The sequence below is a fragment of the Melopsittacus undulatus genome, chromosome 3 (assembly GCF_012275295.1).
Source record: "Melopsittacus undulatus isolate bMelUnd1 chromosome 3, bMelUnd1.mat.Z, whole genome shotgun sequence".
Taxonomy (NCBI): domain Eukaryota; kingdom Metazoa; phylum Chordata; class Aves; order Psittaciformes; family Psittaculidae; genus Melopsittacus; species Melopsittacus undulatus.
In genome coordinates, this window is record NC_047529.1 from 91,460,162 (window position 1) to 91,487,780 (window position 27,619).

Consider the following 27,619-nt stretch of genomic DNA (forward strand, 5'->3'; position numbering starts at 1 on the left):
AAAATACTGTAATACTCTCACAGCTGGGTTGATCCTTTATTAAGAGCTTTGGAAGCAACTTGCAATCCTTTGTTTCCTTCCAAGTACTTGTATACCAGACTGTTTTATACTAAGAATAAATTCTTAATAGAATCGTATAAATAATCGTAGGTTAGGGTTGGAAAGGAGCTTAAGATCATGTGGTTCCAAACGCCTGCCACGGGCAGGGACATCTCATACTTCTAAGTCATTTAGTTGCCACATTGTGGAAATGTAAGATTACAGCTGGACAAAGTTTAGAACTGTTAGTGTTAGAATGCCTGTAGGGGCGAACAACTGTACCAGAGAGACACTGAATGCTGTGCAGACTTACTTGGAAACATCTTCAAGATGCAAAAGTTATTGTAGCTGATACAGTTTTGCCTTTCCAGACTAGTAATTCCCTTGTTCACATGATCTCAAGCCAGAGTATTTACCTTGGGGAAGTGAAGTAGGGTATTAGGATTTTTTATTCTGTGTTCCATATCCCACTGATTTTTAAGCCGCTGCTGCTGGGTCACTTTTGTTCTCTCTTGGCATGGTCTGCTAAACTAGTTCCAGCCCTGGAACACTGTGGTAATGTGCTTTAAGTTTCTGTAGAGTGTAAACTCAAGGTAATTGGGCCTGGGTCCTGTTATCACTGCCTGTTTCTTAGGATTTCTGTTACAGCTGTAGAGGCAGTTTTCCTCCTGGACACTTCTGAATAGGAGAGGGAATCCGTTTCCCAAAGTTCACCAGTGATCTGCCTGAAACAAATCTTAATCAACTGTCTGAGCAGAGGTGGGAGTAGGGTTTGTGAACAAATGACAAAACAAACAAACAAAAGGCTGGCCTGATTTTTTGCTGCCTAAGAATTTCTCCAAACATTTTTTTCATCTATTTGGTAACAAACTCTTGTGCCCTCTCTGTGCTGGAGAGGGGAATTACGTGAGTTGAATGCTGAATTAAGATTATGTTTAGCAGAGCTGATTCCCAGCCTCCTGCCTGGTTTTCTCCCAAGGGCAGAGTTCAGCACTTTTTAGTATGGCTTTATAAATCATAAAGGTCTTTTTCAACTTAATTGATTCCGTGATCATCAAGTGCAACAGATCCCCCAGGACTGCCAAGTCCACCACTAAACCATGTCACTTAAGGGGCTCATCTGCATGGGTTTTGAACATTTCCAGGGATGGTGATTCCACCACTTTCTTGGGCAGCCTGTTACAATACTTGATGGCCCTTCTGGTGAATAAATTTTTCCTAATTTCTAAACCTCCTCTGGTGCAGCTTGAGGCCATTTCCTGTTGTCCAATCACTTATTACTTGGGAGAAAAGACCAGCTGCTGCTTTGCTCCATCCTCCTTTTAGATAGATGTGTTACCATGACCAAATTGATCCTTTCTGATTTCTGGGATCTTTTTGGACCTGTCTACAGGCTTTGTTTCCAACTTAAAAATTTAATTGCAGTGTGCCAGAGCACAAATTCAAGTAGTGCAGGTTCCTAATGGAAGAAGAGTCAAGTGTTACCCATAACAGGGACAGGTAAACTGGGGCTTAGTGGGCTTGGAGCTATGTCATCCATTTGTAAAATTTAGAGTCTGTGTACCTCTGGCACTGATGGCCACCTTCATGGTCCCACCTTATTCTCTGCAGCTTTTTAAGATAACGCTGAAGCAGCAAAAATCTTGAAAGCTTCTTCAGAAAAAGAGAGAAGACTTGAGACGGATATCTGTGCTTCTATGAGCAGAAACCCTTACACAGAAATGATATCTGCTCAGTGAGGAAAGCTGTAGAGAAAGCAAAATGGACTACATGCAGTGCAGGATTTAAACCCATAGTGTATGCATGTGTTTGCTTTCTAGTGTGCATGAGAAGATAGTCAGGAAACACATAGGTAAAAGGGACAGAAGCCTGCAGAAAAGAAGATTGGTTCTGTGAGAGTTCTGATGGCCCAGCTCAGCTGTCTGGGCTGCAACTCTCGCAGTCCAGGAGTTGAGTCAGGAGGCTGCATTAAAACCAAAAGCAAGCTCTAATATGTGTGTCTCATTGGGTCGTAACTCTTGCAGAGCATATAAGTTATGCTCCATAGGAGTCTGCATAGCAGGCATACTTTCAGATACATTTTTTTAGTCTTGCTTCTGAAAGCCTTTAGCTCAAGGACTGATTTTATTTTCATGAATATTTTGATGTTTTAATGTTAGTGAGTTTAAGCTGTTGTGTAAGAAGCTGCTGAGCCTGCTTGTGTGGTGTTAAATGAGGGTGAAATGAGGGTGGCTTGCTTTCTGGTATTTTAATCTCCCTTCAAATTTTACATACTTGTTAGAGAGCAAATTTTATTTGGCTTCTCGTATTGGTGAGACCACATCTGATTAGAGCTCTTTTTCCAAAGTGTTGGTATAAATATAACCTTGCAATACTTTACTCCTGGCCTCATCTTCTTTCCAGCATAATCATTTTTAATAATAGTGATGTCAAAAAAGAAGTTGCATTGCACAAAGACAAAAGGAAAAAAGTCAAATCAGCTACCAATTGCCAGTGATTTTTAAGTACAACTGTTGCAAATTATATTGAGATGTAAGGATATTTTTGTGCTTCAGAAGTTACTAATTTTTACAAGTGTTTTGATGATAGTGCCTAATCAAAATGCAAAACGGGCTTACTGAAACTGACTAAGCCCAAGCTGAATGAAGGAGAGAGGTCCAGAGTAACACATTGTTCATCTACATAGTTGTGAAAGGTGAGGTACCATTCTTGTTAATTGGGGTTTTTGTGGTGTTGTTTTTTCTTTTTAATGCCTCATATTATAGTTTTGACTTTTTGCTTGATGTTTGCGATGGGTTTTATTTGGGTTCTTAAAGCAGTAAAACTCTGCAACTTCATTCATAATGATACCTCTGAAATGCCCATAGGTTTCTGTTTCAGTCATTCTTAGACTTATCCTGTCTAGTACTGTATAATTAATGTGTGACTTGCTTAATTTGTTTTCTTCTGGGAGAGAAGAAGAACATCTTGCTGTGTTTGTGCAAAATAAAGCAAAGCCCAGCAATTTTATTTTGGTGTCTGAGTAACATTTGCTCACTTAGCAGAAGTACTTGGGGGTATCAGTTGATGACAAAATGAATATGAGCTGGCAGTGTGCACTTGCAGCCCAGGAAGCCGACCATATCCTGGGCTGCATCAAAAAGGAGCATGACCAGCAGGTTGAAGGAGGTGATTCTGCCCTCTACTCTGCTCACTTGAACTATTATGTGCAGTTGTGGTGTCCTCAACATAAGAAGGACATGGAGCTGTTGTAACAAGTCCAGAGGAGGGCCACGAGGATGATCAGGAGACTGTAGCACCTCCCGTATGAAGACAGGCTGAGAAAGTTGGGGCTGTTCATCCTGGAGAAGAGAAGGCTGCGTGGAGACCTCATAGCAGCCCTCCAGTACCTGAAGGGGTCTGTAAGGGTGCTGGGGATGGACTCTTCATTAGGGACTGTAGTGATAGGACAAGGGGTAATGGGTTAAAACTTAAACAGGGGAGGTTTAGATTGGATATAAGGAAGGAGTTCCTTACTGTGAGGGTGGTGAGGACCTGGAACAGGTTGCCCAAGAAAGTTGTGAATGCTCCATCCCTGGCAGTGTTTCCGGTGGGGCTGGACAGAGCCCTGGGTGACATGTTTTAGTGTGAGGTGTCCCTGTGCATGGCAGGGTGTTGGAACTTGATGATCTTTAAGGTTCTTTCCAGCCCTAACTATTCTATGATTTTATGATTCTGTAAGTACAAAATCATTATTTAATCAGTTGAAGAACTGGTTTTGCTCACTCAGTTTATCATTATGGTAGAGGCAGTTAAACTAGTTGGGGTTTTTTGTTTCAGTAAAGTTCACTAGTTTGTGGTTTGCATTTGCGTACAACTTACAGTATAGTGTCTGGTGCTAAGGGGCAGCTCTGCATTGCTGTTCAAATGTTGCTATGGTGGAAATTGTAACATTTTTCAGTGTTGGAGGCTGGTTTATATCGAGTGTTTGTTGTTTGTCCTTGTAAACTGTTGATGCTCTTTTTTTTTGTTCAAGTGACTATACTTGGGTGAAGGACCAATTGAGTCTAATTCTATTTAGGTAGATGCAGCTGTTACCTGACATCAGGTGATTGGAGCTGTAGGTGAAATAAACCAATTACTGTTTGATTTCAGTTGAGAATTGGTTATTTTACTCAGTTTCTTAAATAGGAAGAGCTCAGGTTGCACAGTGTGTAGATAGGGAATTTCAAAGCTGCTGAAATATTGGATTTATTTTCTTACAGCAGATATCCAGAAAAGCATGGAAGATGAAATTGAATCAATTCTGCAAGAGCGAATAATGATTCTGGATGGAGGCATGGGTACCATGATCCAGCAACATGCCCTGTCAGAAGAGGATTTCCGAGGGCATGAATTTAAAGATCATTCCAGGTCTTTGAAAGGCAATAATGACCTTCTCAGTATAACTCAACCTGATATAATTTGTGACATACACAAGGTAGGTGCTCTGGTTTCTGTCTCTTCACAAGAGAAGGAAGAAAAATCAGGCCTGTACACTCCCTTTTTCCATGCCACAGGCTGCTGGCTCTCCCGAGTCTTTTGGGAATAGGGAAGAGAATGCTAGGTAACCATGCGAAAAAGAATGAGCAGATTTGACTGTTCTGGTTGTGTAAGCACAGCATTCGTGTCTTGGTTCCTGATGTCTCCCAGGCAGTGTTGTTTTTAAATCCCTTTTTTGACTTATGTCCCTGATGCATTTCTGTTAATTGCAGATTCTGATTTATTTAGTTTTTCTTTCTTTTTCTCCTCCTCAACCAGCACTTGAAACGTGTCTTAAGTAGGACATATTCTGGAATTCTGGATGCATGTTTCTGTAATTGTGTATTAAAGAGCTGTTAAATGTAGCAGCCTGAAGCAGGCCTCTCCACAGTTAATGACTATGTGGGCTTCCTAATGAGTGTATGTTTCCATATTCTCAGATTTTCCCTAGAATATTAATGTGTGGCCCAGAGAATAAAACAGTTTAGGGTTGATCATTAGGAATTTGCAAACAGATTCTATTATCTTTCTATCTTCAATTAGACTTCAAAAAGCAACTTCCTAAATTGTTTATTTTTTGAGTTGCAGCTATTTATTGGTCTTACTGTAATAACTGGCACTTTTGAATAGCATGGCAACTAGTAGATAACCAGTTGGAACAGAGCCTCGCATCTGTTCTGGGTTTTTCCAATTATTTATTAAAAGATCTGTATTTCATTGGCTTATGTCTGTGAAACATGTTATGTAGTCTGTATTTTTATATTCTTGCTGTCCTTCTTTGGATTTTAAGAATGATGAGTTAGAAATTTTGTGAGGAAATATTTGTAGATTGAGTTCAGTCCCTAGACTGTCAACTGAGCTGTAGTGGTCATGAACCTTGGAATTTCTAATAGCTCGTGGTTTCAATTCGGTAAGCTGGTTTAACAGTTGAATTTTGTAGGTTTAGCAGAGCAATAGTGATGTGACTTGAGAATTAATGTATTGAGGCCCCATGCCTGCAGCTACCTTTTGAGTTAGGTGCTTTCTGAGCCATGGGTGATGATATTTTATAGCTACCAGTTGTTATTTCTTCTGAGAATTGGGCAGAACTTGAAATAACAGATTAAAATATTTCTACAAAGTAACTGTAATCCCACTATATGTTTGGTTGATGATGGGATTTTTTTGTTGTTGTGGTTTGTTTTTTGGGTTTTTTTTGTTTGTTTTGGGTTTTGGGTTTTTTTTTTTTTTTTTTTTTTCCTTAATGGCCCTTTGACTCATTTCCTTAATGGGTCAGATCTCACAGGTATCTGTAACTTAAAAAGTAAACATTGGGCCTTAGCTTGTCTGACAAAGTTGGTAAGAGAGGTGATATATTTTCAAAGGAAAAAAATGATCTTCCTGCTTTTAGCATATTATTTCCTTGATGATGGTGGGCAGTAAAATTGAAGAGGTTTTGCTGAAATGATAGATCTGAACTAAACAAAAGCTAGTATAAAGCTGTACACATTTAACATCCTTCTTTAGTCTGGGTGGTTTTCAGAAACTTCATGACTTGGTTATTAGTGTAAGACCTTGTGTATTTCCGAATACCTATTTGTAGGTCTTTCCATATGTATCCAGGAGGAGCTGAGAGAAAGCATAGTTTGCAGCAAAACGTGTTTAAAGCAATTTAATTCTTTTCTGCTGTTGTTTGGACCAAGACTATTTGTCTTGTTGAAGCTGCTGAGCTCATCTGCTTCTTGCAGGAAAACCCAAGTGGTTTATTTTTAATGTTTTTTTGACTCTCTAGCATTTCAGATCTCATAATTTTCATGAATATGCAGGGGTCATCTAAAGGTTAACGTGATTAAAAAGAGGAATTAGGGAGGGAGGAGGGCAACTGATAGAGGTTATAAAACCACAGGCTAGGATCTGAAAAAGTATTTCAACTTGCATTGATTTCAGCTTATTTCAGTGAGAATTAGAAAACCAAAATGGAGCAGAAAGCTTAATTGTGTTGTGAATCAAAATGAAGCAGAAAGCTTAATCGTGTTGTGAATCTGGGCCATTAGTTAAACTTTAAATGTGATCTGCACAAAGCATAATTCCATGAAGTTGATAATCTGTCCCAGTATGCTCATGTGCTGTACAGCTCCTTTCAGAGTGTTTAAATTCTCTCATTCTCTGTTGTTGTTTAACTGGTGCCTTTTCTGAGTTTGCCCACAGCAGCCCTCGCTTGCTGATGGCATTTGGACTATGTCTGACCATGTCTCTGTGGAAGTCTAGAATGTGCTGCAGGTATTGGACTTGGTGGTAGAGGTGATTCTATAAATGTTCCCTGTTAATAGAAAGTGTGGCTGACACAAACACCCCAATAATTGTTTACATGGAAGACTTACCTTGCTTTGGCCCTTTTGCTGTTGAGTAAGGTGTTCAGAGTTTGATCTCCTTTGAATGAGGAGATGATTTGTAACTTTTTTGTCAACTGAACAACTTTGAGACAAAGTAGTTGTGTTGCTTTCATTCCATATCTCAGATCTGGAGGTCTTGGAGGTTTTTTCTTTCATGTCTTCTAGGAATACTTGCTGTCAGGTGCTGACATCATTGAAACTAACACTTTCAGCAGCACTCGAGTTGCACAAGCTGACTATGGACTTGAACATTTGGTAAGAATGCTGAACTGTCGCTACATTAAAATATTACTAAAGATTTCTGTTTTAGCAGCCAAGATTAGTGTAGTCCCAGAGTACACTGCTGTTCTGTTTATTGACTGAGTGCTGCCTCTTGAGCCATGTGATGGAGTTGTAGCTCATTTCCACTGCTCTGGACAATTGTACTTGCTGTGTGTTACAGTCATAGTGTGCCCCTTGTTAATGAAGGCACAGGCAATAATAATTTGTCCTAGATTTTGTTTGAATATTCACAGAATGCTGCAGTTCTGTTTCAGAGGATGTTTTGCTTCAGTCCTCCCTGTTTACTAAATGCTACATTTGGTAGCATTTGGTTGTGTCGTTTTTGTGCTGAGTATGTAGAAGTCCTTTCAAGCTTGCATTTGTCAGACCAATTTTGTGTTCTGTTGGTTTGAGAATTTAAGAAATAAGTGAAAGAAAATACTTGGAAATATGCTACTTGAATAAAAAGTTAATTGAGAAGTATGTTAATTTTGTCCTCAAAGTTCTGTTTTTCAGCATCTGTTGACTTCAGCAGGATTTAACTGGTGCCTTACAGAATGAAATGTTATAATAAGCAGCTGTATGCTGGGGCATATGTGATTTGAGACCATGTAACTGTTGCTGAGATGCATAGAGCTGTTCCTTTTAAAGCTTTGTAATAGTGCTTACATGGGTTTGTCTGACATAGGAAGCCTTCAGTGTACTGGGAGCTACTGAATGAAAGCGCAGTGTTTCTTTGAGGATGGGTTATGTTCTATTGAATTAAAGGTTACTATGTAATGTTTGTAATTGTTCTAGGCGTATCGGTTAAACAGAGTCTCTGCACAGGTGGCCAGAAAAGCAGCAGATGATGTAACTGCTCAGACAGGTAAGCAGTATTAGTTTTGATTTCTTGTTCTTTTGTGGTTTTGACTGTTGTTACAATCTTTAAGAAGTTGTTAAATGGAGGGTAGCTTGGTGGTTTATTTCACAGGGACACGCAGATGTTCACACTCTTCAGTTTAGGCACAGGAGCAGTTTTGCATAATGCACTAATTTGAGCATGTTTGCAGGTTCTGGTCCTTTACTGTGTTCTGCAGGATAGCTATCCTGTGCGTTCCTGTTTTAGGCTGCAGGTGATACATGTATTCCCGATGTGTTGTAAGTTGCTTAGGTTTGTATGGTACAGGTCTGTATTTCAGAGATGGGATAGCTAATTGTAGGTAAATGAGGATTACCAGTTACTCCTAATTGTTTTACTTTGCTCAGCAGCTACTAAACTGCTCTTAAGTTTGTGACTGTCATTTGTAAATGTGCAGTCGTTTTTTCTTCAAGGCTTTATATGAGAGGGTTATAGCTCATTCACTTTGCTGTACACGGAGCTGTCTTTTCAAAGACAAGTAATTTCCTCTTGTATTCTAGCATCAAACTGTATTTCAAGCTAACAGTGGACAGTGAGAAGAGCGTGCAGCAAGCTCACTGCTCTGGACTTCAAGAGAGCAGACTTTGGCCTCTTCAGGAGCTGGCTTAGTAAGGTTCAATGGGATATAGCCCTAGAGGGCAGGGGAGCCCAAGACTGTTGGTTGATATTCAAGAATCACCTGTTACAAGCTCAGGAGTGTTGCATCCCAAATAGAAGGAAGTGCAGCAGGAGGGCCAGGAGACCTCCTTAAATGGATAAGGAGCTGCTGAGGAAACTTTGAAGGAAGAAAGGCTTATAAAAGGTGGAAGCAAGGACAGGTGGCCTGGGATGAATACAGGGATGTTGTCTGGGAAGCTAGGGACCAGATTAGGAAAGCTAAGGCCCCGTTAGAATTAAACTTGGCTAGGGAAGTAAAAGATAACAGGAAGGGATTCTGTAGGTACACTGTGAATAAAAGACAGATGAGGGAAAACGTGGGCCCTCTCCAGAAGCTATTGGGATGACTGGCTACCCTGGATTTGGAGAAGGCTGAGGTTCTTAATGACTTGTTTGCCTCGGTCTTCAATGGCAAAGGCTCTGACCACACCATCCAAGTCTTCGAAGGCAGACACAAGGACAGTGAGAATCATAGAATCATAGAATAGTTAGGGTTGGAAGGAACCTTAAGATCATCTAGTTCCAACCCCCCTGCCATGGGCAGGGACACCTCACACTAAACCATATCACCCAAGGCTTCATCCAGCCTGGTCTTGAACACTGCCAGGGATGGAGCATTCACTACCTCCCTGGGCAACCCATTCCAGTACCTCACCACCCTCACAGTAAAGAATTTCTTCCTTATATCCAATCTAAACTTCCCCTGTTTAAGTTTGAACCCGTTATCCCTTGTCATGTCACTACAGTCCCTAATGAATAGTCCCTCCCCAGCATCCCTGTAGGCCCCTTTCAGATACTGGAAGGCTGCTATGAGGTCTCCACGCAGCCTTCTCTTCTCCAGGCTGAACAGCCCCAACTTTCTCAGCCTGTCTTCATATGGGAGGTGCTCCAGTCTCCTGATCATCCTCGTGGCCCTCCCCTGGACTTGTTCCAACAGTTCCATGGCCTTTTTATGTTGAAGGCACCAGAACTGCACACAATACTCCAAGTGAGGTCTCACGAGAGCAGAGTATGAAGACCTTAAGCCCACTGTAGGAGAGGATCTGGTTCGAGACCATCTTAAGAACATGAACGTGCACAAGTCCATGGGACCTGATGAAATCTGTCCGCGGGTCCTGAAGAAGCTGGCAAATGAAGTTGCTAACAGTGGCCATCATATTTGAAAAATCATGGCAGTCAGGTGAAGTTCCTGATGACTGGAAAAAGGGAAATATAACCCCCATTTACAAGAAGGGGAAAATGGATGCCCCGGGGAATTACAGACCAGTCAGTCTCACCTCTGTGCCTGGCAAAATCTTGGAGCGGGTTCTCCTGGAAGTCATGCTAAGGTACATGAAAAACAACAAGGTGCTTGGTGACAGCTAGCGTGGCTTCACTTAGGGGAAATCCTGCCTGACCAATTTGGTGGCCTTCTATGGTGGGGCTGCAGAACTGGTGGACAGGGTAGAGCAGTTGATGTCATCTACCTGGACTTGTGCAAAGCATTTGACACTGTCTCACATGACATCCTTGTCTCTAAATTGGAGAGACATCAGTTTGACAGATAGACCACTCAGTGGATAAAGAGCTGGCTGGATGGCTGCACGCAAAGAGTTGTCATCAATGGCTCAGTGTCCAGCTGGAGACCATTAACGAGGGGTGTTCCACACCAAACTGTGTGGTTCGGTTGATAACACTGGAGGGAAGGAATGCCATCCAGAGGGACCTTGACATGCTTGTGAGGTGGGCTGATGCCAACCTGATGAAGTTTAACCATGACAAGTGCAAGGTCTTACACCTGGGTGAGAGCAATCTGTAACACAGCTGCAGGCTGGGCAGAGAGGAGATTCAGAGCAGCCCTGCAGAGAAGGACTTGGGGGTGTTGGTCGATGAGAAAATAAACATGAGCTGGCTTCAGTGTGCACTCGCAGCCCAGAAAGCCAACTGTATCCTGGGCTGCATCAAAAGGAGCATGACCAGCAGGTCAAAGGAGGTGATCCTGCCCCTCTACTCTGCTCTTGTGATATCTCACTTGGAGTATTGTGTTCAGTTCTTGTGTCCTCAACATAAAAGGGACATGGAACTGTTGGAACAAGTCCAGAGGAGGGCCATGAGGATGATCAGGGGACTGGAGCACCTCCCATATGAAGACAGGCTAAGAAAGTTGGGGCTATTCAGCCTGGAGAAGGCTGCATGGAGAACTCATAGCAGCCTTTCAATATCTGGAGGGGGCCTACAGGGATGCTGGTGAGGGACTATTCATTAGGGACTGTAATGACAGGACAAGGGGTAATGGGTTCATATTTAAACAGGGGAAGTTTAGACTGGATATAAGGAGGAAGTTCTTTACTGTAAGGGTGGTGAGGCACTGGAACAGGTTGCCCAGGGAAGTTGCGAATGGTCCATCCCTTGTGGTGTTCCAGGTGGGGCTGGACAGAGCCTTGGGTGACACGATTTAGTGTGAGGTGTCCCTGTGCATGGCAGGGGGTTGGGAACTAGATGATCTTAAGGTCCTTTCCAATCCTATTTTTAATTCTATGATTCTAACAGTGCTTCTGCTTGTGTCCAGGTAACACCTTACTGATGTGATTCATAGTATCATAGCCAATAAGTGTTCATAGGCACTATGATTTGATTTGCCAAATCAAAAAGTGGGTTTTATGAGCACATGCCAGAATATTCAGATCAGGTTATCTAGTGAAAAATGCCACAACAGTTCTATGCTGTGCATTTAGATTAGTTGAATGAAGCTTCCTGTGTCAGAGACAAGTGATACTTACAAGAAAAATTAATTGAGCCGGTTGCTTTTTTTGTAGATGTTCTGTCTGGTGTGCATACAATGAGCATCTTATTGAATAGGATTAAAATACAAGTCAGCTGTGCTGGGTGATCTTGTGTTGATCAAACTCTTGATTTGAGACAGGAGTTTTGTGTTTTGTAGTTCTTTATCTCTGAATGATATCTATGCCTTGGTGTCTTTGGGGGGTTGTTACATTGACATTCCTGTCATTGCAAAACCAGAGGTAAATTGTCTTGTTAATTTTCTTTTTCTTTTTTATTTAATCTTCCCCCTCTTCCCCTGTTTTGGTTTAGGAATTAGGAGATACGTTGCTGGAGCCATGGGTCCAACAAACAGGACACTGTCTGTGTCACCATCTGTGGAGAGACCAGATTACAGGAACATAAGTAAATGTTTCTTATCATAAAATTATTTAACTTAGTGATGGTCTTTAAAGAGATACCTCCAGATGAAATTAACATAACTCCCATTTTACAGCGTTTGATGAACTGGTTGAAGCTTATAAGGAGCAAGCCAAAGGGCTTTTGGATGGAGGAGTTGATATCTTGTTAGTGGAAACCATATTTGATACAGCCAATGCCAAGGTGAGCCTCCTGAAAAGTCCTATGTAGTAATAGTATTTTGGGTACTACCTAAGGAAATTCAGTGTAGTGGTTGGAAGAGGTATCAGGTACTGCTTATTAAACCCATGAAAAGACTCTTCAGTTGATGGCAAACAGAATATAAGGAGATGTTTTTTTAATTAACTTATTCCAGAGTTTTCCTTTGTCTTGTAATATGTGGTGTTAGTATCTTTCTGGCTGTCTGTTCTAGTTCTCCTCTTATTTCCAGAACCTCCAAACGCATCTGATGTTTGTATTTTTCAGTGTAAGTATGTCCTGTCTATTGTGATGCACACTGGAGAGGAAATGTCTAGTGCATTTCCTCTTGTGAGACAGCCCTATTAAAATGTGGGGGTTTTGGGAACTCTCACACTCTGCCATCAGCTTTAAAAAAGAACAAGCGGAAGTAGAGAGTTAAAAGAATAAAATAGGAAGATGTGGACATATGCCACAGTTCATGTGATTTTTGAAACCTCCTTTATTAGATACCTGCTTACGGCAAGTGGTGGAGGTGTTGGGGGCTTAAAACTATCTTGCAATTTTAAGTGGAAAAGTCTAGCTGGATATGCACACAGCATTTCTTGAAACTTTTGCCACAAGCTGATTAACATGTGCAGTGGCATGACTTGTCCTTTGCACATTTGACCATATCTCTTGGAGATTTGGGTAGGGTCCTATGGCTCAACATAGTGCTGAGGTTGTGTTCACATGCAACTTCTCACGCTAAGGAGGCAGGAAGGTTACAGGGCTTCCCTAGGGGTCAGTGCAGTCCTTACCGTTAAAATCTGTGGTGGTTAGAATCTTCTGCAAACTGCATGTCTAAATAGAGTCAAGGGCAGTGAATGTGTCCTGAGAATAGCACATACAACTGTGTTTGAGGTGGCGGTTGTGCTGCAGATGTGAGGGAGAAGTACAGCTGATGTTATTTAGGTTTCAGACCAGTATTGGTCTTACTTGGTTACGTCCTTTTTACTTGTTGTCAGAATCTGTTTTGGAATATCCATTTAGGGGTAAGGGTAAGGTACAGTCTTGAGTGTAGTAAGTAGGGAAACCCCACAAACAAAAAACCCAACAAACTGAAGAATTCCCAAAATGTCCATTAATATTTTGCAACTTATTCTTCTGTAGGCAGCTCTTTTTGCACTCCAGATGTTGTTTGAGAAGGAGTATGCCCCCCGACCCATATTTGTAAGTATATATATTTGATATCTTACATATACTTAGGCTTGATTTGCAGACTAGGTAAGGTGGCAGTGTTTTGAAATGAAGGAAATAAATGTCTTGGAAATGTACTTTTCCACATTATTCTTAAAATAAAAACATTTGATATTCCCCTGTAGCAAAAGGAATAACTTGTGTTTTAAGGCCAGCCCTGTTTCCTTTCTCTCTCTACCCCCCTGCCCACTCCTCCCCCACCCCACCCCCCCCCACCCCTCCCCGGCAAGTTTTTCTGTTTAGGTTGTGCCTCAGCACTTTGAGTGGCACACAGATCCCTCTGCTTTGACTTTTAGTAGTTCAGCTGTTGAAATCATTTTTGTTAATTGAATTATTTTTCTTTCTCTGTGTTCAACTGATATTTAGGTTTCTGGAACCATTGTGGATAAGAGTGGACGTACCCTCTCAGGCCAGACAGGAGAGGCATTTGTCATCAGTGTTTCCCACAGTAAGCCCCTTTGGTAAGGAAATGTGTCTTTCTCATAGTAAGTTAACTGTAGATTGTGATTCTTGTCTTTTTTACCTCCTTGCTTGCAGCTAAATGGAAGCTATACTAACTGTGCTCATACTTAATCGTGTATTGCTAACTTGTTCTGCTATCATTCCCTTAGCAGAAATTATGTTTCCAAAGAACACTGAATTTTTAAAACATTGCTCTAAATCATCTGGGCTTTTGTGTTTGCATCAGCTGCTGAAATAACAATTAAGTCAAAGCATTAAAAAATAATTCTGAAACTGTAGTTTGCTGTCTCCTACTGCTTCAGATTGTGTGAGGAACTAATTCCTGGTATGTGCAAGCTTCACCTCTCTTTCTTAGGGGGAGCACTGCCAGGTCAGAATATTCTAGCTTTGCTTCAAAGAACAAATCATAGGATTTCATTCCAGTGTCTTATTTACTGAACTCCCACAAGCATATTCCATGGGTGTTTTTCTCAAGGATGTGCATTGTTTTGATGGCTCTTAATGCCTCCATTTACTTGCACTCTTTTCTGTTCAGGCAGAAAAGTTGAAACAAGTATGAGATTAAGATCTGTGAAAGCACATAATATAGCAGATTTTGGTCACTGTGCAAGGTTTTTGCACTTAAATTAAACTACTATTCCCTGTTTCTCTGTTCTTCTCAGCTTCTATGTCCTATTCTAACTCCTCCTTGTCTTCTCTTCCTTCTTTGCCATTTCTTCTCTCAGGTTGGTTCTTCGCATGAAAGCTTACACTGGAAATTGATGTGTTTTTTTCCTAGAATATTCTAGTTTCAGACATTTAATTCACTGTTAGCAATGCACACCATGCACATTGCGATAAGCCGTTGTTTGTTTTTACAACAAAATTCCAGCTAAAATGTGCAATCTGTCATCTCGGTAATACAAAAGCAGAAGACTGCATTCACGGCTTTCTTGACTGCCCTGGAGGCTCCACTTTCCCAGACCAGACGGTGCTCCAGAAGTAACATATGGAGCCTCTTGGAACAGGGTGATAGTTGACTCCTCTCAGCATCACAACCTAGTCATCCATGCTTGGTGGGAGTCTGTCTCAGATAATCTTTTTCATAAGTCTCTTGCGTTTGAAGAGAAGGGCACTGGAGCAGAAATCAGGAATTTATTAAACCATATTTTATAAAAGCTAACTTATGGGTTTGAGTGCTTAGGGCCTCTTTCTCATTTCTGCAAAAGCTACTATGCAGCACTGTGGCAGAAGGGTTTTAGTTCGAGGAGCAGATTGCATTTAATGTTTTTTTCTCTTGCCAAATTGGTACAGAGTTTCTTTAGGGTTGTGAAAGAGCTAATTAATAGTAGTATCCTCAGAATCATGCATGTTATACATGCTTACATATTTCCATTTGGGTTTTGTATGTCCTGTTTAGCGTGATATGTTGTCCTTACGACAGTTTGGTTTGGAGCCCAGCTTCCTTCCCTCCCAAAGTGTATGGTTTGCGTCTGTTTGACACAGGTAGCTGAGAAACTTGTGAACTATGCTTAGTAAGTGCTGAAAGATGTGTGGCAAGCTACTTGCTATAAAAGGTGTTCAGATGTGTCATGAGTTCCCTTCATGTTATTTGGGATACTGTGATTGTTTCTTTTGTGGTAGCATTAGGAAGACATACACAGTGTTTAGGGTCCTAATGTGGTGGTTGTTCTGTTCCCAGGGGTGCTCTGCAGCCTTAGCTTTCACAGGACCCGATGTGTGTCTGCTGTGAAGAGATGAGTAAGGGAGAGAGGTGATGTTTTAAGATGAGGGTGTGATGGTTATTACACTAGGGCAGCAGTGACAGCATGCCAGCAATCTGATTGAAGGCTGCTAGCTTTTAACAGTTAATGGTTTGCTTTACTCAAATGTTTTCTTCCATGATACTATTCAGTGCTGTAGCATCCACAGAAGATACTTTTCTGGAACGAAATGTGCATGACTGTGTGTAGTTTGTCTTGGAAGTTTTGAAACTGGTAATGCTTGAGGAGTGTTCTGTTCATAGGTATATTTGTCAGCCATCCCTGTGTTGGATAGTCATTCAGGCAGTCTGGAGGGCCAGTATGCTGTAAGTCAAGAACATCAAGAAGTGCTTGTTTGCTGAGCATGTTGGATGCTTTTACAGTATCTCTCTAGTAAGGTAAGGTAAAGAGAGTGACAGATGAGTTTGAGTTCAGAACCAGACTGATTTGGTATTAAATATGTAATGGAGAGATGAAGCTGCTTAATACAGGCAGGAGCTTAAAAGGAGGGTGTAGGGCGTGTGAGCTGAAAGTTTGTAAACTGAATGACTCAACAGTAGGAAAGACATTTGTATCTGATAAGGATGGTCTTGTTAACCACTTTTACCTTGCTTTACTTTGAAAATCCTGAGACATGAGCCCCACTTTGAAATAAATTCCAGAATCTCATTGCTGGAATTAATTGTGTATTCCCTGTGCGTGCTGTTTGCATCCAGGAGAACTGTATGAAGGATTTAAATGTATGTAAATACCAAATAGGGAAATGCAAATTAAAGGGTTCTTTTAAAACTTTTATGATTAAATGGAATGGCCTGTATGAATGGATTAGAGAAAGCACTTCAAAGGTAGAGCTGACTGCTTCAAAAAAATAAATGTGTATGCCCACACGCCTCTAGAAAAACCCAAACCAACCCACCACTAAGCTATTGGAAGAAGGGGTTTGTGTATTGTTTGATCTTGGTATGTGACTGTGTGCTATTCAGGGCCCTGCTTTTGGATGTTGCTGTGAGCCCTCAGATCTCAAGGATTTGTCATTCTGTCCAAAAGTGATACTGGCTGCAAGCATTTACTGCTATAACTTGTGAAGTTACCAAGTCCCTGCTTACTCCTTGGAAGAGGGAAGAAGGTCAAAAACCATTTTGTGCTTCCAGTCCTGTGCAGGGCTTTGTTGGTTTTGTCTTCTGGGAAACTAAGTGGGCATACATGTAATTCATTATTTTAGCTACCTGTGAGACAGCCTCTGCATCTCAATTAGTTGAGAGATACGGCTGTTACCCATTCCTGTTTCAGTGGGTTAGCTTGCCATTCCCTCTGAGACTGCTGTTCCAAGAAAGGAGAAAGCTTTTTTACATCTTCGTCTTCCAGCAGCACTGCGAGCACCTTTTGAGTTTTGCAGTCCTCCTAAGATGGTTTCTAGAATGGTGCAGAGAGATCAGAAAAATTTACATGAAAGATCTTTTACATGCTTTCTGGAAGAGAGAAATTTCCCTTTTTCGTATCAATGTAGACATTTCAAACACCAGTCACGTTTATGTCTGTCTGTTATTCAATGAAAGAAAACACAGTTGTACCTTATATACTGTAAAATTGATTGAGAAGCTTTTTCATTCAAAACTGCTTCTGCTGCAGTGCTGTCTTGGTTACTAAGATGTAGCAGATTTAGTTGGCCAAGCTTAGTACTGCCATGAGGCATTTTGGGGGATATACTTGGTTTCTTCTAAGATTGGCATAATTAAGAGCATTATGACTTAGTAGCTTGAAGCAGATCCTCCTTTTTCAACCTTTCTCATACTACTTTCTGTAGCACAAGTCTCCTTTCCAGTCTGTCATTCTCATTCCACTCGTTCTCTTTCTCACCTGGAAAATACAGAGCCATCATGTTGCTGCAGTTGCTGTCAAAATGCTGCCACTTTCCTCCTGGATCTTGAAATGAAATCTTGATTTGCTGTTCCCAGTTCAGTTCAGTCAAGCTGCTTCTCCCTTGTGCTTTTCTTCCACCTGAGAGCTCTCCTTTTGCAGAGTCTTGCTGTATTGATGATGATGATTAAAGAAGTTTGAGATCAGGTTGGTTTTATTGTAGATGATCGTGGGAGTTAGCAGTTGCCAGCACTAACATTCATCTGTTTTGTATCTAAAAGGTGTTTTTTATCTCAAAATAATTTTTGACAATTTATTTTACAGTATCGGCTTAAATTGTGCTTTAGGGGCAGTTGAAATGCGACCATTCATTGAAGCAATTGGAAAATGTACAACAGCCTACATCATCTGTTACCCCAATGCAGGTGTGTTGGTGCACAGGTTCCTGTGCCTACAGGCAGAGAAAATGTAATTAAACCATTCTATCTCATTAACAATAGTAGAATTGAATTAGCTTGAAAAGATAGCTGGTTTTACTATTAAAAAGAGATAAAAAATATTATAAATTGCTGGAAGCAATTAGGTTAGGTCTGTGACAGTGAACCCAGAACACTCTTGCATAATTAATAATCTATTGAGTAATGATTGCAAAGGTGATGAGGTATTTTAGTTCTCATATAAGTGTAGCTGCTTTAAGTAGGTCTTTTATGGGATTTAATTCTGTTCTTGTGGGCTTTAAACAAATATTAATACTAGAAAAATTATGTTTCAAGGTCTTCCCAATACTTTTGGTGGTTATGATGAAACTCCAGAAGTGACTGCCAAGCATCTAAAGGTATGAAGTATTTCTTGTGAGTGTGTCATACCTGACATAGTAGTAGACAATAATTCTTTGCTTGTATTTTTTGAATATTTGTTATAGTATTGGAGGAGAGGGGGCTGGTGGTGGGTTTTCTGTTTGTTTTGATGTCTTTTCCCCTTGCTCCCAGCGTGTGGTGTGTTTCTCCCCCCCCACCCCGGCCCTGCCTTCCATATGGTTCTATATACCATTTGTATTGTTTATAGACAGTTTGCTGAATGGTAGGGATTTGAGATACCAGGTTAGGAAAAACTACTTGGGATGTTCTGAAAACCTAAATTTTAACTTTCAAATCCTACATTAAGTAGATTTCCTGCAGCTTGGTCCGTGAATGTTACTGATTTGCACTCCTATGCTCTTACTTTTACATTTGGAAATTGTTCAAAAAGCTGATTCTTTTTTATGACTTGGCAGAATTTGACAGAGTTGTGTATCTAGGAACTACTGATGTTGGTTGTGTTCCAGTGCAGGGTGTCCTTCCACATGCCACTTGATCTGTGCAGGACAGAACTGTGTGGCTGGAGCTGCAGAGTGTCAGTGAGAATCCAGTATCTGCTGCATGTTGGTTGCCCTTTATAATACAGTATGACTAGTCTTTGATAATCATCCAAGGTGTCATCTGGGGCTTCAGTATAAAATAGGCCAGTTTATTTCCTAAAATTAAGTGTTGAAATTGGTGGTTAGCTTTGGGAATTCACATCTCAAATCATATAGAGAAGAAATAGTACTGATTATTTGGGGTTTTTTAATTTTTTTTTTCTTGTGATCCCCCTGAGTTGCTTAACATATGAAGAAAAGAAAAATAAGTATGTATCTGAAAAACAAATACATACATAAAAAGACACAAAATCCTCTTTCCCTCACTTTACAGGATTTTGCTTTGGATGGTTTGGTCAACATAGTTGGAGGTTGCTGTGGTACTACACCAGCACACATCAGGTATATGATGAACTACAACTTCAGGTGCACTGGGGAGTAAATTAAATGCTGCTTATGAGGAGTATTATTCCATGGCTTGCCTTAAAGTTTCCTGAAAAGATGTATCACTTGAATGCTAATAACAGTGACACAGGGAGTAGAAATAACCTGTCTTTTCATAGCCATGTGTATAGTGAAGAATAAGAAGAGGCATGGTGTTCAAATGAGGATTATACCTCTGCTGTTTTGTCGTCTAGAATTGTCTTGGAATGTAAGTTTGTGTGGGAAATGTCAGAATAGAAGATATGGGAATGCTTTACAGCTGGTGCTAGTCCTGGCCAGTAAAAAAGAGAATTTTATATCTTTCTCACTGGATGTAGGTCAGTGGGAAAACCTCCCCTTTACACCTGGGCTTGAAAGAGAAGGGGCCCTTATGATTAATTTTTACCCTGATACAAAATGGAAAGAAGTGGTTTATGAACATGTAGAGGACAGTGTGTGTCACTCCTGACTGTAGCAAAGAGAGAGTGGATGTGAACACCATGAGTCATTCTGGCATCTGAGAAATGTGTTTCAGTACAGAGAAAGGTTTGCCCCTTTTTTTCTGCAAATTGCATCAGCAATTGCTTAGCAAATCATGACTATGGTAAGAGCAAGTGTGGTTCAGGACTGGTTCTGATATCCATCCAGTATCCCATTGGCATAATGTCTCATGCTCTGTATTTGATAAATCTTCATTTTTTTTTAATTCCGGACAAATAGATATGATAGGGTCTTCTAGGAGTATTTTTTTGCCTTTGACCACACAAAGTGAAACTAGCTAATTAGTCTTGTCTGCTGCAGGGCTAAATCGGAGGTGTAGGTATATGTCTCATATAATCTGAGTCTTTTCTCGAGTGATTTAATTTTAATTGAAAACTACTTGTTCCTCTTTCTGTAACTCAGGGAAATTGCTCAAGCTGTGAAATTCTGTAAGCCTCGAGTTCCACCGTTTCTCTCTCAAGGATACATGCTGCTGTCAGGTAAAATGGAGTGTAACAGGTTGAGCTTTACAACTCATGCAACTTTCTTTTATAAATTTATTTTCTGTTTCGTGCTAATCAGAATGGTGCTCTTGAGTTTCTGATTCTGCCTGAATACCAAGCTTACGGATGTCTAATCAGATCTTAGTGATTTGGCCAAAGGATTAATGCAACGTTTTATTGCAATCTAGTAAAGTATAGCCAAGGTAGCATAATTTATTCTGCAAGTCTCAGACACTTTTTAATGGTGAGTGCGAAGGTTTATCCTCACTTTGCAACAGGGGATGGCCAACCATGGAAAGATTGGTTAATTTGACTATAGCTGGTGGCAGAGCTAGGATGAGATCCTTGGTTATCTCCTGTGAAGGGGCTGTCCTGCGTTGCCTCAGATGGCAATCCAGTTGTACTGGGACAGGGTTCCAGCAATATATCCAGGTGTAGAATGTAATTTGTTTTAGCAGAGTCTAGATCTATATGTTTTTCAGCCAAGCCTGTTTTTAAGCCTTTGGGCCATGTATTCAAGTAAAACAGTACCTTCATTTTGGTCTGATGTTTTAATCCTAAAGTTTAGTATAAATTAAATAAGTCATAGTTGCCCTGTGGTGGTTTCATGCATCAGCTTATTTTGTTCTGCTCTATGTTTGCCTCCGAGTTGCCTGTTACTCAAGGGTCCCAATTGCCTTGTTTTTCTGAACTTGGGTATGTGGTTAAGAGCTGTCCTTGGTTGTCATTCAATTCAGTGCACTGCTTGTCTGGCAGTGGTAAGGTCAAAAGATAGTATAGTTGGAAGTTGAGAGAAGGTGTGCATGTGCATACACATAGATGCCCAAAGAATCGTGGCTTCATGTCATGTTGTACTCGACAAATTGACTTATTTTTTTTGTTGGTCAGGTAAATTATTGACTGTGACTGAGGAAGAATAACCTTTGGCATATGTGTTGGGGGTTGTTTCATTACATTTCTTTGCTGGTTACTCATTAGGTGTACTGAGATGTGTTACATCCTGATGTACTGGGAAATCACTCTTCCTAGAGATCTCTATTTCACAGTTTAGAAAAGGGATTTTTGTCTGTCTTAAACAGTTTTTCTTTTCTGCTTTTTACAAATATGTTCCAAAATATCTTTTTAAGGTCTGGAGCCATTCAGGATTGGGCCGTACACCAACTTTGTTAATATTGGTGAACGCTGCAATGTTGCAGGATCACGGAAGTTTGCTAAACTCATAATGGCAGGCAACTACGAAGTATGCATTTTAACAATAATCCTCATAGTTAATACTCCGATTGTTTCATTGCTCCATTGCACTGTTACTGGTTGGTTGTTTTTTGGCACAAGGCATTATTCTACACCATTACAAGACTAAGAAAGCAAGGAGAATTAACTTTGTCACTGTCCTTTGCTTCTGTGCTTACCATCTTCTAATATTTTTGTGAGAAGGGTGTTACAGGTATCGTGAATTTCTGTTTAGAATTGAGTTACACACCTGATAATGGTTTAGAAAATGCCCTGATCTGTGCTGTATCTAGGTGTGGGTTTACAGAGAGGGAGGAGGGAATGTGGCTGTGATTACACTCCCAACATGTGGGGTACATACAACCTGAAATAGATTGTGGCAGTGTGCAGCTCTCACTCTTACCCTCACTTTTCCAATCCTGGTCCACATTATGGTTGCATCTAATCTTTATATATTTTGATCACTGTCTCCAGCATGCTGCATGGGAGTTGTTACAGAAGAGTTGCTTGGAAAGTAATTTAGTGAAACAGCTGCAGGGCAGGTCTACTGGTGAAAATTGTTACTGTAACATTGCAACAAATAAGTTTCTTGAAAGTGGAGACTGCCTCGGAATAGGCTGTGCTGTTCTAGTTGATGCAATCAAAATTAAAGCCTAAATTCGTTTTTTAGAAAGTCTAGCTTTGATGCTCTTAGAAGTAACGAAGCAGGTTAGACCTCTTAAATAAAGAGAGCTTTAAACACAGGTTGTTAGGGACTGAGAGCAACTAAAAACCTTTTTCTTTTTTTTTGTCTCCTCAGTCTGCAGAATGACAAAAAAAAAAGGAAATGAATGGGTATAGGTGTTCAGATAATTATATGGGCCAAAGGAAAAGCTTTAATATTTCCTTTGTAGCACTTGGTGATTATTCTGCAGCTTTTGAAAATTCTGCAAATTTTGAACCTCCTTCAAAAATTAAGTACTTTATATTGTAAAACAACAGAGGTTGGAATGCAAGACCCTTATTTCATACCATCGCAGAGACTGTTCCTGTAATCTTGTGCAGTCAGAAGTCCTTGTTACCATGCAGATATTAAATAATTCAATTACGTGTATGACCAGCTGTCTGAAATCAATGACATTACCAGCACATTAGGTCTCTGGTGTCATATTTTTGTGAAGACATTAGTTACCAGTTGTGCCATACTAACAGCTTCCATATGTTGTAGTGTATCACAGACTGCTTCCTTGTCCTTTTATGGTATGTCTTAATTTTTTTTAAGTTTTTGGGTGCATGTGTATTTTGGAGCAGTGAAATGTTATCCTGAGAATGCGTAGGCTATTTTCTACTGACTGTTGGTTTTGTTTTTGACTTTGTTCTTTAGGAAGCCCTGAGTGTAGCCAAATTGCAAGTTGAGATGGGGGCCCAAGTTCTTGATATCAACATGGATGATGGAATGCTGGATGGCCCTGCTGCAATGACCAGATTTTGTAATTTAATTTCTTCAGAACCTGATATTGCAAAGGTTGTCATTGAGTCACTCCAAAGCACAATAAAGATCATTTTATTGAGTTGGAATTTGCCTTTCAGAACATTTCTATACTGATTGATTTAGTAATCATTTTAGATGCCTAATACTCAGATATAAGTGTCCCCACAGTGGAAGAGGTACTGTTACAGAGAAGGCCTTTGGGGTAACAGAGGTTTTAACATTCTCTGTGTGATTTGAGCTAAGTATATGCCAGGCTTTTTCATTGGTTAGAAAAGCTGGATGCTAGTTCCTTTTGCAGCAGTTATGAGCCATAATCTATATATTGGCTGTGCATAACAGTATTGCTTTCCACAAAACTTAAAATTGCTCTGGATTTAGGTGGTTTTAAAAGATACTTCTGTCATGTGAATTTTCCAAAAATGAGTGTCTAATTCGGAAACACAATACAAAAAAGAAATAGGGGTCTCTCTGTGATATGTGATGGAGTTGCCATAGAAGCTCTTGAGTTAAATTTGTTCTGAGTTTAGCATGTAAAGCAAAGTGAATCTACAAATACCATCTGGAAACTCTCTGTTCATAAATGGTGATTAATGTTGTGTGCATTTTTATGTCCAAATGGGCAAACAGCATATGGAACACGAATTTGAAACTTGTATGCCTGGCTTACTTCTTTGTTATTTACAGGTGCCATTATGCATTGACTCTTCAAATTTTTCAGTGATTGAAGCAGGTTTGAAATGTTGCCAAGGGAAATGCATTGTAAACAGCATCAGTCTGAAGGAAGGTGAGGAAGACTTTTTGAAGAAGGCAAGGAAAATTAAGTTGTATGGAGCAGCTGTGGTTGTCATGGCTTTTGATGAAATAGGGCAGGTGAGTGTTGCTTTAAAAGAGTTATTTTTCTTCTGGAGTGCAAGTCTTGTGCAAGATGCAGGTGTTTTGTTGACTCAGGTGATTCAAAGAAGTCTATGTAGTCTTAGCAGTAGTTTTGACCCTGATATGTAATCATTTATTATGCTGCTTACGTTTGAAGAATCGGAGTCCTGTTCTAAGCATAGCTCTGCTAGCACATTAGCGTATCTTGTTATTCAGCCATTCTGAACTCTTCCTTCCTTCATAGAAGATTTTTTTTTTTTGAGTTCAGAAGCTGAGTTTAGGCTGAGAGTGGAATCCTTGTGAATTAATTTAGTTATTAAAAAACAGATGTTAAGCTTTGCACTGGATGATGAAATGGTGGGGAACAAAATAGTTTTTAATGAGTTGAGTTAAAACTCCAGGTACAGGTGTGGGGATATTTTTAATACAAAATTCTTATACAGATAATCCTTTTCTAACACTTGTGATGTGCATATTCTCAGTCTTGAGTCACTAGAACTATAAATGATTTCTGGGGAGTTTATTTTTATGTTGTGTGTAAGTTTCATGTCAAAATTCTTTTTCTCCACTAGGCAACAGAAACTGAAAACAAGATTGCAATCTGTTCCAGAGCTTATCACCTCCTTGTGGAAAAAGTGCACTTTAATCCAAATGATATAATATTCGACCCTAATATTTTGACCATAGGAACTGGAATGGAAGAACATAACCTTTATGCCATTAATTTTATAAATGCTACTAAAACCATAAAAGTAAGTTGTAAGCTTATTTTAACTTGAAGTGTTCTGCTGAGATTACCTAAAAACCCAAACCACCCCAAAACACAATACCCCCCACCCCGTCCCCAAGCAACCACAACAAAGCACTGCTGCAAAATGATATGCATTTTAAATTAGTGAGGGGGACTCTTTCTCTAAATAGGCATTTCCCAGTGTTGCTGTATTTCCAGTAGGAGAACTTCAAATAGGTCTGTAAATACATTTCAATCAGTTATCTCTACTATAAATATACTACATGAATTGAATGAGGTAAAAATTGCATTCATGTTCTAGCTAAAAAGACTTCTTTAAAGGCATGTGAAAGCTGCCTTTTTAAATTAATGAAATTTCTGTTATAGTGGAAGGGATTTGTGCAGTAACCTGACTTATTTAGCCAAAATGTGTGTAAGGAGGTACCACAGTGAAGAGCATGACCTGAAAACAGCCAAGGAAGCTGCACTGTTGTGTTTCACAAGGCAAAGGACTGATGGTGCTCTGTCTAGCAGTCTTGGGCTTGAACACCCCACAGGCTTTTTTGTCACCACGGGCTTTCTGGAAGGGAGGCTATATCCTTGATGTTAGCTGTTCAGCTGCAGGCTGCTTGTGTGACATGTAAGCGGGTTGTCTGCTTCTGTTTCCAGAGGTGTTGGGGGATGGAAGAGGTGTAAGTAGGTCTGCATGGGGAAAATATGGAAGGCTGCTGTGGGAGGACTGGTACATTTAGAATAGCATCTATGACTATGAAAAGCATGGTAGTTGCTTACACGTAAGTAGGCTGGATCTTTCCTTCTACTTGTATCTTTTCTACAGAGATTCAAATTGTTTTTTATGAATTTGAGTAACTAGAAGGAACTGGAACAGGTAAGAGAGAAATGGTGTGTAGCCCCTGCTCAGGGGCCAGCTTTGTGGACTGAATGCTTTGCTTAGGTTTAATTTTTGGAAAGAGCTTTTCTAAAAATATATGGGCAATTCCCGTAGGAAACACTGCCAGGAGCCAGGATAAGTGGAGGTCTTTCCAATCTGTCTTTCTCCTTTCGAGGAATGGATGCCATTCGAGAAGCAATGCATGGGGTGTTCCTTTACCATGCAATTAAGGTACAACGTTCTTTTTGCTTCTGTATGTTTGCACTCTGTAGATGTGCAGTGCTGTGTCTGACAGCCCTGGGTGGGGGATTCTTCATGTTTGTTTTTGGTTTTTTTTTTTCTAGTGTGGCATGGACATGGGAATTGTGAATGCTGGGAATCTGCCAGTGTATGATGATATTCACAAGGAATTATTACAGCTGTGTGAAAACCTAATCTGGAACAAAGATCCTGATGCAACAGAGAAACTTTTACAATATGCTCAGGTAGCCTCCAATGTTAAACTTTGAATAGCAGATAGCTTAGCACCTGGGCTTTAACACTTCCCTGCTAACGATAGATACAACAGCCTATAAACTGCATATATCTAGTAGTGGGGATTAGAAGTTAAAGTGGTTCAGTTATTAATATAAAACAATTATTTAATTATTAATATAAAACAAATATATACAAATATATCTGAACTGTATGATAGATTGAGCCTGTCCAATTTCATAGGTGCCTTTAAAGATCTTGCATCAGAGTTCTTCATATGTTTCAGGAGACCAAGCTGCACAGGTGTTCTTTCTAAAAAAACGAACCCAAGAACAACAAGAAGCAAAAAAATCCAATCAAACTTCCAAAAAACAAACAAACAAACCAACCACACACACACACAAAAGCAAAACCCAAACAAAAACCCCAAATAAATAAACCCAAGCAAACTAACAAGAACCCAGGAAAGGCTAACACACAACCGAAGCAAGTCTTGGTGCTGAAGACTTAGTGACAAGAGCATTATGGGAGACAGAGTAAACCTGTCTCTTTAGTTGTAAGGGTTTTCTTGGAGTATACATAAAAGGTAAAAGTAGTCACTTGCATTTCCTGGCTATGCCATAGACTTCCAGTTCATGTAACTTGTGTCAAGAGTGCAAATCAGCTATTTAGTGTTTTTGAGATGCTGTAATGATGGTGGTGATTAGAAGACAAGGACTGCACAGCTGAAGGTTTCTTGATTATGCAGCTGTACGACAACTGGTGAAATCCTGTTCTGAACAGAGCATATAGCAAAAATCTGTCTGGGTTAGGTGGCGCTTAGATTTAAGTGCACAAGAATGTTTGCATGTTTTGTAGCTGTTTGTGTGTTTTTTAGCTCCTGTAGCTATTATTTCTGTGCATGGCTTCATTTGGCTTGTAGTTTGCCCTATAGTGGTGCATGGTTTGTAGGAACAATGGCAACAGTTGAAAACCAGTACAAGAAGACTCTCTCTGTCTCTTGTGGTTGGGCTATTTTAAATGGTGCTCTTAGTGTCTAAGCAATTGACTTGAGAGTGATCTCTGTATAAGCAAAGTTTTACCATTAGGGTATTCAGGGTTGCATAAAGAGGAGAGGAAAAAAAGAAGGGGAAGTAGAAGGGGATTGCTTAAGTGGTGTTTCTGCTGAAGGAAGAGTGTGAATTTAAGTGGAGTCTGAGAAGTAGAAATGGAAGTGGGTGACTGTTCTGTCTAGGTCTAGACCTTTTGGAAACCACTGTTGGAATCTCTGCTTTTATTCACTGTGGTAGTTTTACTGTGGGAGTAAACCAGTCCCAGCTGCAAAAAAACAGACGTTCTTGATTTGAAACATCTTTAAAAGCTCTATTAAAACATAACACAAAATACTAAACTTTCAGGCTTTCACTGGAGGGTAACCATCATGATTTGGGTTTCATCTTGGTTCTGGGTAAGTGTGAGCATCCAAACAGATAGTCACAGCCAGTGAGAAGCGTTGTTACATAAGGTTTTGGAGTATGAGGCATATGTCAAAATATTTAGTCAGACTTTCCTCTGATAATAATGGAATTGAATAGTTCTAAGTTCTTCTGTCTAAAGGGTTTTTTTGTTGCTTTTTTCCCTAACACTAAGGTGTATTCATTTGTTTGGTGTGTATGCTCTTTTTGTTTCCAATCACTGCAGTTCATTCTGCACAAAGAATGTAGAATGTGCAATCCATTTCAGGTATTGCACCTCTAATAGAGTGTCAGTGAAGTTTCTTC

The 27,619-nt window shown here is 40.1% G+C and overlaps 1 protein-coding gene across 1 annotated transcript in view; it reads left to right on the forward strand.

Annotated features, from left to right (window-relative positions):
• Positions 1–4,293: 4,293 nt before the first annotated feature.
• Positions 4,294–27,619, forward strand: part of MTR (5-methyltetrahydrofolate-homocysteine methyltransferase) — a 48,484-nt gene continuing 25,158 nt past the window's right edge. Inside the window, exons 1-16 of the mRNA XM_034061052.1 lie at positions 4,294–4,498; positions 7,077–7,166; positions 7,971–8,040; positions 11,803–11,895; positions 11,987–12,093; positions 13,240–13,299; positions 13,693–13,787; positions 17,712–17,812; positions 18,161–18,222; positions 19,118–19,185; positions 20,110–20,186; positions 21,317–21,429; positions 22,783–22,923; positions 23,575–23,760; positions 24,336–24,515; positions 25,500–25,616. Coding sequence (XP_033916943.1) covers positions 4,301–4,498; positions 7,077–7,166; positions 7,971–8,040; positions 11,803–11,895; positions 11,987–12,093; positions 13,240–13,299; positions 13,693–13,787; positions 17,712–17,812; positions 18,161–18,222; positions 19,118–19,185; positions 20,110–20,186; positions 21,317–21,429; positions 22,783–22,923; positions 23,575–23,760; positions 24,336–24,515; positions 25,500–25,616 — 1,758 coding nt within the window. The 5' untranslated portion in view covers positions 4,294–4,300. The remainder of the gene's footprint in view (positions 4,499–7,076; positions 7,167–7,970; positions 8,041–11,802; positions 11,896–11,986; positions 12,094–13,239; positions 13,300–13,692; positions 13,788–17,711; positions 17,813–18,160; positions 18,223–19,117; positions 19,186–20,109; positions 20,187–21,316; positions 21,430–22,782; positions 22,924–23,574; positions 23,761–24,335; positions 24,516–25,499; positions 25,617–27,619) is intronic.